Source organism: Sinocyclocheilus grahami, unplaced genomic scaffold (assembly GCF_001515645.1).
Source record: "Sinocyclocheilus grahami isolate Dianchi unplaced genomic scaffold, SAMN03320097.WGS_v1.1 scaffold8.1, whole genome shotgun sequence".
NCBI classification, from domain to species: domain Eukaryota; kingdom Metazoa; phylum Chordata; class Actinopteri; order Cypriniformes; family Cyprinidae; genus Sinocyclocheilus; species Sinocyclocheilus grahami.
This window is the reverse complement of record NW_015505187.1, coordinates 221,057-237,770: the sequence shown is the minus strand read 5'-3', so window position 1 is coordinate 237,770 and position 16,714 is coordinate 221,057. Positions and strand designations below refer to the sequence as shown.

Genomic DNA, 16,714 nt, shown 5'->3' with positions numbered 1-16,714 from the left:
GGTACAAGTGGCTCTCACACATATGTGCTTGTACCGAAACAGGTGGTAATTCCAGGTGCCCTCTGGATAACAGGTAATAAAACAGGATATATTTTCTCTGTGCACTCACCCCACTGTGCTCCGTATGACTGGCTTACTGCGAGAATCTTGTCCCGTCTGATTTTATCTGCTCCAGAGCTTGTCTCCATATGTTCCCTCGTGTTAAGATTCAAAAAATACCAGATTGAACAGCTTTGTCAGGCACAATTGGATTTCGCCAGAAAAACAACTGGGGAAAAAAAGAAACAACAACATCCAATGCCACTGTTTTCTCATTCCAGCCTCAAATCTCCCTTGCAACACACACACACACACACTCACAGAGAGAGAGATTACAGCTTTGTCACAAAGAAAATTATTTACTAAGGCTAACCTAAATACAGATGTCTCAGACAGAAGCACGTTGGATTTCCTCTGGGACAATCTGCACGTCTCATCTTTACACTCCCCAACACGATGAGAGGCCCAAAATATTTGCTTTGGTCACTTCACAAGCCATTGTTCAGTGGTTCACGCACTCAGCCCAATGAGCTCACACTTTCAAATGTGGGTACGAATCTGGCTTGCAAGACCAGAAATACTACAATACTATTTACATTTGCATTTATGCATTTGGCATATGTCATTGCATTTAAGATTCTATCAGTTTGCATTTCCTAGCAGTTATGCATTCCTAGCCTCATGGCCTTTCTAGCATCATACTGTTTGAGCTAGAGGAATGCTTATATATATATATATATATATATATTAGGGGTGTAACAATACACATTCATATTGAACCGTACGGTACGAGGCTTTCGGTTCGGTACGCATTACAAACCAAACAATTTGTTGGACTAATCGATCCTATTATATATGGAAAATAAAAGAGCTTGAAGTGTGAAATATAATGTTCTCAGTGCCGCTGCGCTCAACAAGACAGCCCAAACGGCGTAACAGGTAACATGCTGTCTGCCCAGTGGCGTAGCGGACGGCCCCGTGATAACCTCCCTTGCTGGGGTGCGTCGAAAGACGATGATCTTGTATCAACGATAGCCGGAGATTTAGCCAAAAACATCAATTATTGGTAATATTAAGAGGATTTGGCATTTCCAATTAATGTAGGCCTGTTACATTCTTATTTTTATTAGGCCTATTATTATTATGAAGTTCCAAGCACCGACTTTAAAAAACAACTTGTTTAACACAAAATAAGTTTCTTCAAATTTTTTTTCACTATGTTATCAGCATATGTTGAAGTAGATTCGTCTCTGAGAGAGAATGTGGCGTCAGATGCTGAAAGCTCCGTCAGTCCGTTTTTACTTTCACTTTCGGCATATAGTGAATTGACTGAGATTAAGACATTCACCTGCATTACTCTTGCACAAAGTCTGCACGTTGCCTGTGTGATATCCATTGGCTCGCGTTCATAAAACAGAAATATTTTGTTTCTATTTCATTGTGACATAACCAATTAGCCCCGTACCGAACCGTGACACCACTGTGACATATTGAACTGAACCATGAAATTTGTGAACCCTTACACCTCTAATATACAGTGGGTACGGAAAGTATTCAGACCCCCTTAAAATTTTCACTCTTTGTTATATTGCAGCCATTTGCTAAAATCATTTAAGTTAATTTTTTTTCCTCATTAATGTACACACAGCACCCCATATTGACAGAAAAACACAGAATTGTTGACATTTTTGCAGATTTATTAAAAAAGAAAACCTGAAATATCACGTGGTCCTAAGTATTCAGACCCTTTGCTGTGACACTCATATATTTAACTCAGGTGTTGTCCATTTCTTCTGATCATCCTTGAGATGGTTCTACACCTTCATTTGAGTCCAACTGTGTTTGATTATACTGATTGGACTTGATTAGGAAAGCCACACACCTGTCTATATAAGACCTTACAGCTCACAGTGCATGTCAGAGCAAATGAGAATCATGAGGTCAAAGGAAACTGCCTGAAGAGCTCAGAAACAGAATTGTGGCAAGGCACAGATCTGGCCAAAGTTACAAAAAAAATTCTGCTGCACTTAAGGTTCCCAAGAGCACAGTGGCCTCCATAATCCTTAAATAGAAGAGTTGTATTTATATATACATAATAAATATACACAGTATACACATATTATGTAAATAAACTTTTATTTTGGATGCGATTAATCGCGATTAATCGTTTGACAGCACTAATATATATATATCATTATTTTATATTGTAATAACATTTTGCAAGATTACTGTTTTTTCTGTATTTTTGATCAAATAAATGCAGCCTTGATGAGCATAAGAGACTTCTTTAAAATACATTACAAGTCTTACTGATCCCAAACTTTTGAGCGGTAGTATATATATATATATATATATATCAACCGAAAATAATGCATTCTGTCACTTGCAGTGTAGACATGTTGATTATAATTTGTAGTACAGTTATTCAACTTAATTTTATTATATTGTCATTTGCTTCTTGCATCCTATGTAGTGTGCATGTAGAGTATTTAGAGAAATTCTCTTTAGGTTTCAACACACCTGCAATCGCCAGATGAACAAAGTCACATCTGTGTGAGACTTCTTACCTACACAATGGCCATTAAACAAGACCTTTAAGTGTGTGTGTCTGAGTGAGAGGGAGTCATTGCACCAGGGGTCACTATCTTCAAGGTGTTTTCCATTAGTCACTGCAGAGGTTTTTAAACCTGGCCACAAAACCAGTTTTCACAACGGCGGCCACAGTTCACACTGGCCTAATATTCTATTACCAGCTAAATTAACCTGTGCAACCCACCAAAACCACACACATATACACTGAGGGATTGTCTTGAAAAGCCGGGACAGTGACTATGACTGTGTTGAAAATGTGGGAATAAAGAAAGAGGGACAGATAAGAAAAGGAGGAGTAGAAAGATACGAGCAGTGAGCAGCAGTACTAAAGAGGTATAAAGTGGGTCAATGGAGGAGGTCAGCCATCATATGTAGAGGCAGATGTTGGACCATATTGCACTAGATTACTGCAGAACGAGCAGAGAAAGCGAGAGGGAGACTGTATTAAATGCCTTTTATCAGCCGTAAGAAATAGTACATGTATTTCCATTTGTAGTTCAAACCCCCAGCGATTTATTTTTTTGACAGGCACTTGTGTGCTCACAATGATAAGCACTGTGAATTCCTTTCAGATAGCAATCTGGTGGCATTGTCCAAGCTCGATGAGGTCAGTGGCACTGGTAATAGATAGCATGACTGGATTGATCCTGTCCAGCTTGCCCTATCTGCACCACAACATAATAAGCTTACATAACATTCCCAGTGTATCACACAATGGGAATGTTATTTTGACTGAAAGCTTCCCACAAGCAAACCTAAAACCTGGACTGGACTGAGTCTCTTCCCTGACAATCCGAAAAAATAATTAAGCAAAAATTATCCTACCTCACAATATATTTTAATTTGGCTTTTGTATTTTTGCAAGCACTAGCTTTAGCACTAATTGACACTTAGGGAGGGAGATTTCTTGGCAGCGGCTTCAGTCAGATGCAACTCGTGTCGAAGTTCATCCCGCCTGGCGCACTAATCAAAACGGCACAGAACTCGACAGCCAGTGTTTAGTTTAGCACAAAAAAAAATTACGACAAGAATAGGAAGAATTGACGACGACAAAGAAAAAAAGCATGAGGCGCACAATAGCCAGCGGTGACCAAAATGACAATAGCTTAGAGGATCACTCCAAACTGCTTCCATTTTAACAACAAAGCAAGATGGGAAAAAGAAGCTCATAATCTGAGTAAAGCAGGGTATTACTGGAGAGCGAGAGATGTCTGCTCAGCCACATAAAGACACGCAGATCCACTCCGACGGATAGCGCTGACAGCAGCCCGTCTTCCTGCGCTCAGAGAGGGGACGGGGGCTTAGCGAGGATGGGGGGATGGCTTTGTTAAAACATGTGTCACCAACACTAATACTCTCCGATCAGCCTTACGAGTTAAAGCACAAATGCCAATCTATCTCCACCCGTCACCCTGCATATACACACGTACAAACACACACACTACTTAATGCAGTCACATCTGACCTGCTAGATCGGACAGGCCTGAAATCAGGTGCAGCGTCACAGACTGGCATTGCCATTGGGATCTTTCTTGTGCTTCCTTCCTCTGTGTTGACGGTGTGTGTTTTCTTACCTTTGTTGCCTTTAAACATACACAGAGTTCTAGTTAGAGAATTAGAGCTGGCCTAAGACTCCTCTGTGGGGATTAGCAAAGAGAGAGAGCGAGAGAAGCAAGGGGAGAAGCTTTAAGAGTTCAAAAGGACGGAGCCTGACTGAAGGAGTCAAGAGTCCTATCAAATGCCTCACAGATACACCCTCCCCCATTCAGCACCTCTGTGTGTGTGTGTGTGTGTGTGTGTTTTTGCGTAAGGCTGACATTTAAATTCCTGTTACATCCCCACTTTTGAGATCAGCCACCCATTCATCCCCCATTCTCGCTGCGTGTGCATACGTGAGCCCGTGGGCACTCGAGGGGCATTGTGCTGTCACTTCCTGTTTGCTCACGCTGACGACGGGGTGGCAGCGCTTTGAGGGTGTTCAGTGGCAACCCCTGTTGGAAGTGCAGTGTATGTGTGTGTTGGTCTAGCTGTTGTGACTGACAAAAGCTGGCCCTGTAATAGAACTCGATTCAGAAAGAAAATAAAGCAGTCTGATGCAGTGGACCGGACACGGAGCATCTCGCCCTCTCATGCACACACACACACACACAAGGCAGGGCACGCTCCGACAGGGGCCGTATGTCACGCTCAGGCACACACACAACCAGGGGCCATGGTGGGAGTAATTGAACAGAAATGACCAACAAGAGCTTTATTTCATGTCCTGCTCCCCTGCACAGACTACAGCTCACAACTGAGGTCACCTCCTGATCAGAAAGCTCAGAAAAATGTGTGTGTGTTGAGGTTGTGCACAACCAGAGTGAGGAATACAAATAGAAGAAACGCTTAGAATGTTTATTTTAAAGATAATGACCGACTGACTGTACAATGGCACGCACATTACTTAAGATAAAGAAGTATAGATTTGAGCTGAGATTATTTTGTGATGTTAAACAAAAGAGATAAATGAAATCATGGCAATATTCCAGCAGTTTAAAAATTCCATTCAAACAACATACTGTTTCTATGCAAGGTCTCTAAAATGTCTAATTTTACTTACTGTAGACATTAAAAAAATGAAAGGCGAAACAGTGTTGATTAATATTGTCCATCGTATTGGACAAAACAAATATAATTAAATACACATCAGAGATTTTTTATATATCGATGTACCTCTACTTTTAGGCATACAGTTAATGTAGCAGTGTTCTGTAATTGAAGGAAAAATCAGTACTTATTAACTTTATTAGCTCTCTGAGGTGCAAATTTAGGCAGATAAAAGCCAGTGTGAGTGGATAGAGATGTTCTGTGTGGAGATATGTCTCTCAGCATGATGGTGTGTTAATCTCTGTGTGTTCTCATCTGATAGAAATATTTAATTCTAGCAGATACAGCCGACAGAAGATTGTGGAGAATGTGCTGTCGAGGTTGAGAGAGAGAAAGAACTGCCATGGACATTTGCATAAACCAGTCTTTGTTTCCTGCTGGTGGCTGGCAGCCAGAGACGAACAGAAGGACGGAAGTTTTACTCACAAACAGCCACTTGCTTCCAAACCTTAAAGAGAAATATACAATTTAAAAAACAGCCCGTCTCTGCTGCTACTGTAAACACGGATTTGGTTCCTCATCTTTACCCACAAATACAATAAAAGCCCCCCCCCCCCTTCCTCATTCGTAGCTTTCTTCAAAGTCCACAAAATTGCACATGAAAGCCGCACAAACACACTTATTGCAGGAATTGTACAAACAGCTTCGGGAATATGTTTTAGGTGATGTCCAGCCGCTGTACTGTCTGCCTGTTACCGTAGAAACGTGCTGTGGATATCCATACAGATATCCATATCTAAAGACTTCATAAGCCAATAGAATATTGACATGTACATATAAATATGCATGACAATAAATTGTCAAAAATCAGTCATTTTGACCTTTTGTCATTTTCATCACAAATGAAAACATTTTAAACGACAGAGAAAGAAACGAGCAAAATGTTTGTTTATTCTGTCAAATGGCAGTATGCTGCGTTTCATTGAATCATGCTGGCAGATATGTTTTCAAATTTTAAGAGCGCTTTTTCATGGGTCCTCCTGTCCTGGTGTGTGCGCTCTTAAACAAGAGTAAGAGTAAAAGAATCAACGGGGGTGCGGCGTTTGTTTCTATTCCCAGTGGCAAAGAGATTCACAACTTCTCTCTTTACATAAACACATTCACCAGTTTTTCACCTTGAGAGGCACTTTTTTTTCCGTCTTTTCTTTCCTTAGTGAATATGACCCTTATGGTGAGTGTGTTTTTTCCCAGGATGCACCTTGGCGGGGACATGTCTCACTCAGGCGTCTGCTAGCTGTTAGCGTAGCCCCTTGAGGGCGGATGGTGGAACATAAAGTGACAGCTCTGTCCCCTCACACATAAACAACCATCAGCCCTCTCCACTAATGGCCAAACCAGCTTTTTAGCCTGTTTTTTTTTCTTTTTGTTTGTTTGTGCGTTCTATGTATTCATTTATTCATGGACCTTTCGCTCTCCTTCATCCACTCTTCTGTCCCTTCTCCCTCTGTCTGTCCTCTCTCTTTCTCTTTCTGTCTCTCTCTGTCTCTGAGCAGCAGTTGTATGCAGCTCAGCTAGCTGCCATGCAGGTGTCTCCAGGGGCCAAACACAGCACAGTGCCTCAGGCCAACCTGGCAACCGGAACACTCTCGCCCACCAGCGGCCAGAGCGAGAAAAACAGAAGCACCCCGCCACCAAAGCCCAAGGTATGTGTTTGTGGATGTGTATTAGGCTGGAACAACTGCGTACATTTACCATCCTACCATCCAGAGCTATAGTCTTTGTATGTACTGGTTTTGATGTTTTTTTTTGGTTGATTACCCATAACTCGCGCAAGCTGGCACTATGCCCTCAATTCTCCGTGCCTCATTGCATTGTTCCATTTCAAGTGCTTTGTTATGGCAGCTTCTGAAGGTCCTTGGTCATCGAACCTGAAGTCTAGCTACCACCACTGTGTTGTGCTTTTTCCGATAGTGTATAAGGCTCTGAGCAGGTATCTTTCCCTTCGGCCAGCGTGGCAGCAGGAGGCCAGAGCTATCTGAGCAGAATAAAGCTCCATGAATATCAGGCAGTGCAGAAATAAAAGCAGCCTGTCTGGCCTCTCTTCCCTCCTGCTGGGCTGGTCATTCTAGATGCCCAGACACCCCTGCAAGCCCATTCTGTCCCGCTCAGCAGTACAATAGCTGGACCGTGGGGCGGCCAGGGCTGGATAAACATGTGTGAAGGCCTGTTGCCTGCTCTCTCTCCGGCCTTGAGCCACGGCTGAGACCGATGCTTGTTTGGACAGGGAAGAGAACAGACCTGGAGCTTAATCACATGCCTGTTGCATAGAGGAAGAGTTTAGGATATGTTTCCGTCTGTCAATCTCAGTGTAAAGCTTTGGCGGTCCCCATCGATTGGGCCTGGCCTCATGCAGCACACTGTGTCAAAGGCTAATGAAGGCTGGTTTCCTCAAACATTTGGTCCTTTGTTGTCACATGCCCAAATAAATGGAGAGAAAGAAGAGGGATAGGGATAATACAGATAATTGGCCTCCACGGCTACTGAGCCATGAGGAAAAATGACCTTTTCCTTATATTTTTCTGTCTCTCTCATATTCCCTATCAAGTATCTCAAAGTGGAGTCAAACCTCCTGTTTCCCTCTCCAAATTTTTCCTCAATCAGGACTCTCTTGTTTGTTCTCTCTGCGTCTGCAAGCTTTCGCCATCATGAAGGGGCAGGCATGTATATTTCAGGGTTGCTGCCCTGGGGTAGTTGCCACTCTCTCAATTTAAGACGTGTGCCATGTGTCAGACAGCTGGTTGGACTGAGGCGTACAAAGCTTAAGTGCTTTACCCCGGGGGAAGCCTCACAACTCAGGTGCATCACAGAGTCACTATATCACGGTTTTCACTCTGTGACCTACTCAGATTTACACATGCAGACCCTCACACCCTCATTCCTTCACTTAGGCTCAGTGCTGCCACAGTTGGCTTAAGGATTTCTCTTGAAGTTGCTATATATATACACTTACAACTAGATTGTATGGTTGGTCAGCATTCTGAGCTTTGACACTTCCAGTGTAAACAACCTCAAGCTGTAGCGACACACCGATCACTTCCAATATTGACACAATATTATTGTTAATTTCTTTTTTTAAAGTCATTTTATGGGCTTTTTATGCTTTTTATTGAGATAGGACAGTAGAGACGACAGGAAAGCATTGGGAGGAGAGAGGGGAGCGGAATCAGCAAAGGACTTCGAGACGGAAATCGAACTCTGGTCGCCTTGAGCACAGTTACGCTGTATGTTGATGCACTAACCATGAGGCTTTTGGCACCGACATGTTATTGTTAATTTCTAAGGGTTTTTTTTAGGTTTTGGATTTCTAAGTGACATCTCATTTTAAATGAGATTTAAGCTTATTCATTTTGTATTTAAGTTGTCTCCTCCTGTAAAATGTATGACTGATCTTAAAGCTAGCCTTCTTCCTCTCACATGGCTTTGCCAGTCTTCATTAGTTCTCCTCTCACCAGCTACATTCTCTTTGGCTAACATCCCACCCAAGGATTTGCTTCTCGAAGAACAATCCACTATCGGGGCGGGAGGCAGGCATTATCTGTCATAAATATTCAGTTTTCCTCTTCAATGCAGCCTCGCTACACACCCGACACAATATGGGTCATGATACAGTATTCTCCTCAATCGCGTCTTAGTGTTCTCATTGAGTAGGGGCTTTTGTGTGTCTCCCTTATGATGGAGTCCACATCCCACTGGTTCCCTTTCCATTGAGAGCAGCACTAATGAGGACAATCCTGTTACGGCCTATCACAGCACCAGCAGTGAGGGAAAGGTCTTAATCAAGCTCTCCAGACCTCAGAAGCTCTGTTCCAAAACCTAGCATGTTGCCTTGCTGAGGTACAGCCTCTGAAAGAGAGCAAAATGTCTGCTCGTACTACTGCAGAGGCAAGACGAGGAGAGACACTGTAGTTCTGTGAGATGTGGTTGTCCTCTATGGCTGCTGCAAATGCTTTTGTGTTTCTGGGCATTCATGATAGACAGAAAGGCTCTAGAAACAGGTGTCAGTACAGATGCTGCACTCCCCATGTAAGCACATATAAGATCCCACCGCAGTGGGAGCATGCTAGTGACCTAAGACTCACTCTGCCAGGCAAAAATGATTGACAGCTGTGGCTTGAGCGACGGCTGGTGAGGTCATTAGACCCTGGAGGTCTGAGGTCTGATGTGGTTTCGATATGGAGATGTGAAGCTGTTAAGAACAATAGTTAGGACAGAAATGTCTTGATGGCAATTAAGACAGGTTTAAGCCTTCATTGCAATGTTCTAATGATGTGCACAGGGCAGCATCTGCCGTTCTGAGACCTAATTGGCTCTATGGTGCCTTCTCTGATGTGATTACAATGTCAGCAGGGTTGATATCTGGGTACTAGTCATTTGCATGTATGAATAGAGTCCACCACTCGTAACCTTGAGGCACAGAGGCAGTGTTGTTTGTTTATTATGTAATTGAGTCTAATTGACATCTGTGAACATCTGAAGCTGGAATGTGTACATTAAATAATCATTTGTGCTTATATTTATGGGATACTTGGTTATTCTGTGTTTGTGTGTATGCTTGTATGTTTTTTTCTTCTCAATGCGCAACATGTTTGGTAAATGTGTGTGAATCTTCTCACTTAAGCATGTTTCTTTACATGGTATGCTCGCTTTGTCCCTGTTCTCTTGTTTGATTGAGCATGGGTGTGCTGCATGTTTATTGCGCCATGGCATTGCGCAACATCAATCTAATATTGGCAAGTTTTTCAACTGGCCTGCGCAACCGCAATTAATCTTACATTTCCTTGTGGTCTGGCCGCATCTGCTGAAAACCTACATTTCGGTGTGCGGTCAGCTGATTTGACCCCTGCTGGGAGATTTGATTGGGTCCCAAGTCTCTGAGGAGAAAAATCACACCAGGCCAAACGTGTTGCTGTTTTGCAGGACGAGGGCGCTCAGCCCTTGAATCTGTCGTCCAAGCCTAAGGCATCCGAGAGCAAGTCACCCACCTCCCCCGCTTCCCCACAGGTCCCTGCCCTGAAGCTGGGCCCCGGGTCCCTGAAGCACAGTGCCCCCTCCAGCATCGGAGGACCGCCGTCCAGACTCAGCTCCATAGGTACCCACACCTCCACAGTTCATTGCAATTCAATAAACACACACAAATCGCAGCATAACCTGCTTAATGTTATTACATATTGCCCTGAATGTATCTCTCAAGAGCATTTCCTACTCCCTGGATATATTTTTCTGCTGGCACAGACTCTTGTATGAGACGGTAATTGATGTTACATTTTTAGGTTTGTAGAATTTAATTTTGCCTGAAGGGCACATTGTCAAACATTTATTAGACTAAATGTTGGGGGAGAGCTTGTTAAGCAGCTGTGTTTGGAAGCGAAAGAGAGCGAGACAGCGGATGGGAAGGTTTAGCAGCGTTTATTTCTGTTGTTTAGAGGTGCTGAATAGAGCAACACAAGCCTTCCTGACAGGCGCTGAGATTAGACAAGCCTCTTATACAACTCTGTTACCACCCACAGCACAAACAACATACATTAATAACACAATAAAAGCAATATTCTCCCCTCCCCATGCCTCCCCTCCTCACAACAGTTAGCCATTTCAGACTTCTGCTCTGTAATCGCAGTGTTTTTCAACAAATCCTGGGATTTAATAGCAGATTAGTGGATTTGCCGCCCAGATGTTTTTTGTTCAGAAAAAATGGATTAGGAAGTAAAGTTTTCACTGGAATCCTTTAGAACATGGCGCGGCGAGCGGTACTTTTAGATCATTAAATTTGAAAGTGCCGTATGTCCCATGATTATTCTATCTGGAGCACATCTTTAAGGGGTCAGGAAGTATTGTGATATCAAAGACATATTCAGAGCCCCACATAAAATGTTGTTTGTAGGTGTACGTGTTTATCTGGATGTATATTTATATTTCAACTTGACAAATGCCTTTGAACGCCCTTTTTTGTGCAATTTCCTCATCTTTCCATCATCCTTGTTCTCCACCTCTCTTATCTGTTTGACCTTGCTAAGTGACATCTGTCCTGAGACTTTCCAGCATGCCCGACCCCACGCGTCCCTTTCTTTTTGTGTCACTGTCACCACAGAAACATAACAGGGGCTGTCAAGGACTGTGTCCTCTAAGGCCATCACTCTCCCTTGCTTTTCCTCAGAAGCCAAAAAGAAAGTTTCACTCTTCAGGTCACTGTAATGTTAAAAGTGATATACTGTTTATGTTTTGTGTTATTAGGCTGATAGTCATCTCTTCTTTAAACAAGTCATTTTAAATGTAAGAAAATCTCATAACCATCTCTCTTTAGTGGGGTCAGTGCTCTCAATTAACACTCCAGACATTTTTTTTACCCCTATTAAATCGACTGTCAGGAAGTGTGCTGGATCTCACACCCTGTGACCTGTGGCCACTTTAGCAGATTCCTGAGATATGACTTTTAAAAGAGTTCCCTACTCTGTCATTTCAAATGAAAGCATTTAATCCATCCTATCCAGCATTAGCGACCGGATTAGGACAGATAAAGACTCATAATCTAGCATAGGTCTTTGTTAGATCTATCCTGGCAAGATAATGCTCCACCACACATACACTAGCCAACAGATGCGGCTAACGGCTTGGGCGGTTAAGCTGCTGAGAATAATACAAATAATAGCCATGAAAAGATGGTTGGAAACATCTTTGATATGCTCGGAGGCAGATGTTGCAGAATGGGCCAAATTAGGCCGCTTATGGCTTTAATATAAGTAATCTCCTCTCTCTTTTTTTTTCCTTTAAAGATTTCCCTGAGCTTTGGTCTGAATAAAAGCTTACAGAATGGCAGACAGAGAAAGAGAGCGAGACTGCTTTTATATGTGTGGGATATAAGACAAATTGCACATTTTAGCAAATCTCTCAATGTAAAAAATGCAGATTTGGGAGATTTTCTTCAGGCGTCAGCATTTGTTTTCAACTAGATCTCTTATATTTTGCATGTGGAAGTATTGCTCCGTTCCAAATCCTAGTGAGCTGCCTACAGAGGCAACATTTTAAGGCAAAAGCTATCCCAAAAGGTAGGAATATATAATTATACAGCCTCCTTCACTGAGAAGGCAATCACAAAATGCATTGCAACAATATGCGAAATTGCTAACAGGGAATGGAAATTGGCCATTTGGTAAATGCAGGAACCATTTGAAAATGACTGCATTACAACAAGACACATTTATATGCTTTACCTGTCTGCTGTCTTACGGTCTCTTGTCTTATGCTTGTGCTCTGTCTCACTCATACCTGTCATGCTTTCAGACCTACTGTCGTCCATCACCTCCGGCGGCTACCTGAACGACCATGAGGCAGTGACCAAAGCTTTCCAGGAGGCCCGACAGATGAAGGAGCAGCTAAAGAGAGAACAGCAGGTTCTGGACGCCAAAGTAGCGGCTGTCAACAGCCTGAGCCTCAACAACGGTCGCTCAGAGAAGGTTCGATAAACTCTGGTCTTGTATTTACAGACTCACTTATTCTTTCAATTTGTGAAGGAAAAAAGTCTGCAGATCCCTTCCTGCTCATCACCAATGAAGTGAGGATTAAAACAGCCGAAACAACACAAACAGAAGCGTTAATTACAACAGAACGTGTTTATCTCTGAACAAAGCGATTTCCCAAAGCTGTTCTTGTGAAGAGGAGCAGTGGAGGTGACTAAGATCTGAAAGCTCTTTTGTTGTACACGATGGTCGTGTCTGGAAGGCAGGCTAAGGGCAGGCAGGGCGCAGTGAACGGGATGCTAATTTTAATGGCGTAGCTGACGTTAATGTGAAGTGACTGGAGTGACTCCTCGGCTGTGCGGCTAAATTGGGCTTGTTTTCTAAACACACTGGAGTCAGCTGGTCCACGAGCCACAGCACAGGAAACGCCTTCGACCACAAATAATAAAACACAGTCGCTTTCTGAGGAATTTGCATACAAATGCTTTTAAAAGCCGAGTGTGTCAGTAAACAAGCATTAAATTATGGACAATTTTGCCTCGTCCATCTCTAATGGCGTGATTGTGCACATCAGCAGAGGAAGGCGCTTGTGTATACACAGGTGTCCTTGCTTCCTGATCTTCTCTGCCACACAGAGATTTGGTTTATTTCATAAACCTTTGTGTAAACTCATATCAACATCTGCAAATACACAGTAGGTAAATGCTTAACTAAAGCATGTTTATGGGTGCATTGATCTCTGCTTCAATTTAGCACACGCACACATTGGTGGGGTTTTTCTTCTGTCGACCAGGCTTAGTGGCTCTGCTGATTGCTACAAGGTTAATGAAGGTGCATTAGGAATAAGCCACATCTCCCAAGCACTCTATCCTTATTATGATTTACAACAGATCAGCTGCACTTTACCCTGACCACAGCTTTATGCCCTTACACACACCGTCCTCCGTGCTGCACTTTTGCACATTTAAAGTACAGAGGGGTTATTTTTGATTAAGGCCACACATCCGAATGTTGAAAAAAGGGCAGATTAGCTGCAGTAAATATGAGGGCAACAAACACCTGAAGAGAGTTTTCAGTTATCTGTCTTACAGAAATTGGATGAATTTTTTTTTCTGTATTTGCCATATTTCAGATTGAAGCGGGAAGTTTTAATACAAAAAATAGACTTTAGGCTTTTGTTACATCAACTATGACCCATGTTTTGCTACTTACTAGTCTTAGCAAGGGGGGGTTTGGGGTGATGCATAATAATTCTAGAGAGCTTCTGACTGGACAAAAATCTGTAGTAGAGGATGAGTCGTGTATTTTTGTCCATTTTCTTAGAGAAGACTAATTTTTAAATGTGCATTTCTGTTAAAAAGGAATTTCCAGGATTTTCTTCAACTTTTAGATGTACTGTAGCATATAGATTGCTTCAAAGCTAATAGACAGACTAAAATCCTCAAAGTTTTTGAGTCTGGATTGCAGTGGTTTGTGCTGAAATGCCACATGGCAAAGTGGCACAATTGTTCTTTCACTATTTTTCCCCCATTCATATTTTTACTTTCATATTGTTACTTGACTTTACCTCCTACGTGACTGAGGTCCACATCAGCCAGCCCATCTAATGTTTGTTTTTCCTCTTCAGTCCATTATCTCCTGATTTTAGACAATTACTGTCCCTCTCCATTTTAACCTCGACTCTCTGAGAGAGAGTGTGCTGCGCGCTTTGAACTTGTTCCCCAGGAACACATTGTGCAGTCAAACCAAGCCCTGTTCCTAAACCCTTTTGTGTCACACTAAGCTAAATGGATTGTGGAAGATGAACAAGGTCAGTCGTCTATGAGGTGAAGGAGTTTTAGTGTCAATCCAAACAAGGTTTAGCTGGTTAGCATGGCCCAGTTAGCCTCTGCTGGTACATGTTGTAACTACACCAGCTTAAAAGCATCTTTCTTCATTAATGCTTATTTAAAATTAGCTGATAATTTGTGCAAGTAAATGTTGTGCAGGGACTATTTTTCATGAGGGCTCTTAAAAGTAGTAAATCTACTTGCAGTTGAGATGAACAGGAGTCAGTAGCGAACCGTGACTTTTGAACCTTGGCCCTCTCCCCCTACCCTCGTCGGGGGGGAAAACAGACTACCAGCCTAGCTTACACAGTCTAATTCTAAAAGTCATCTTTGACAATTCCACCTTTGAAACAAGAAGCTATTCCAGCCTTAAAGCGGTCACATACTGGACGAGAAGCGCAGTGCTGCGCCACACCATGTCTTTAATATTCAAACACATTGTTTTCTACATGCGCACCAGCAGCACCACCGACCTCCATGCTTTGACTTCAATAGACCACACTTTCTCATTCTGTTTGCGCTGTTTTTTTATCACCGAACTTCAAACTCATTGACACCACTTGCTCATTCTTGAAGTGAATGTTTGACTGCTTGGAGAGTAGATTAAAGGTTTTGGACTGCCATCTCAAACTGAACGCGACGCGTCCGGTGTGCGATAATTTGCCCTAGACTCACACATCGCATGGCGGCGGCGCTGAGCTTCTCGTCCGGTGTGCGACCGCCTTTCAGAAATGCAACAAGAAAACAGAGCAGCGAGAGTGACTGATATCACCAAAATAAAACATAGCTAAATTTAAGTCAAATGAAAATCCTCATTACAAATGCATCATCACACAATTGGTCTGTGCACAAAAACAACAAATGTAATGTTTAATGTAAGCCAACACATCATGACAGCGCTCACAGCAAAACAACTTGGCGACAGACACTTCATTACAAACAAGCAGTGTTTATATTAAATAATATTATTATTGGCACAGCAGCCCAGTAAATGTTCTCACTTGCGTTATTTGCGGCTTCCATCGTGACGTGAATAATAGCTAGTTACTTTATCAATCAGCGTATATATTTTTTTCTGATAGAGATCCGACAGCGGGCGGAACTTGTCATAAAGTTAGTGATAACAAGGCCCGCCCATTTAGAGAAAAGATATGATTGGTCCGTTTTTCTGTCATTTAAAATTATGCTCCCATTGATTTACTATTACTATTGGCCCTCTGTAATTTCACAGCTGGACCACCAATCACAGAGCCGCAAACGCTAGGCGGAAACATTCTAATATGGAGAAAATGAGCGGAGTTCATTTAACGCATTTACTGAATAGGCAGATTTGAAGAGTTTATTTCCACAGAAATTGTATTTATTTTATTTAGATGATTGTGAAATTATGAATTGCTGAAATACAATTGGAAATTATGACTTTTTATTAAAAATCATATTTAAAAGTTTGTCATTTTAAAAAAAATATTAAAAAATTGTAAATATTGTTTTTACAATAGTTTAGGCCCTCTCTGAGGGCCCTGATGGTTCTCCACTGACTATTAATGGATTATTATTATACAGATTATTAACGGATAGCTTTCACCAGATATTACAGACCTTCTACTGTATAAAGCCTAAGTTTTCATGTTGTCACATTATCAAACCTGATCATCGCTCCATTTCTCTCTCTTTCTCTGTCTCTCCAGGGAGAGATTCTCTCTCCATTACACATTCATTTAAACCCCACTCACTAACTCAGTCTGAACAATTAAATCTTGATGGCTGCGAAATGGTGTAATGCATTTCATTACAGAGTCGCAGAAGGCCCGGGTCATTCTCTAATGGTGAGGACTCTGTCTGTGAGTGTGTTTTAAACGTAGCGTGGATTCAGGATGGAGTCTAATTGACTAATTAAGCCCCAGATGCAGCTCCGGGGGGGTGACAGGGGGTGTGCGTGTTTCGAGAGAGCAGGGGGTGTTGTGTTGAAATATGCGGCCCAGCTACATTAGCCATGTAAATGCATAGTAAATCTCTTTTTATTTGTGTGTAATAAATACCCAGGAGGCTGTGTGGTCCAACCCCACTCTCATCTCTGGAGCGCTTGCACTCTCTAATGCATTGACCTTAGGGCTAAGCGAGAGAGACAGAGATCGAGTAGAGAGGGAAAGAATTAGT

At 42.3% G+C, this 16,714-nt stretch overlaps 1 protein-coding gene across 2 annotated transcripts in view; it reads left to right on the top strand.

The window, feature by feature from the left end:
• The window catches only part of LOC107590035 (transcription factor SOX-5-like), a 217,930-nt gene that overhangs the window by 197,915 nt on the left and 3,301 nt on the right, over positions 1-16,714 (top strand). For both annotated transcript variants that reach the window (XM_016278638.1, XM_016278646.1), the window contains 3 exons: positions 6,771-6,920; positions 10,195-10,366; positions 12,553-12,725. In XM_016278638.1, the coding sequence (XP_016134124.1) occupies positions 6,771-6,920; positions 10,195-10,366; positions 12,553-12,725 (495 nt within the window). The remainder of the gene's footprint in view (positions 1-6,770; positions 6,921-10,194; positions 10,367-12,552; positions 12,726-16,714) is intronic.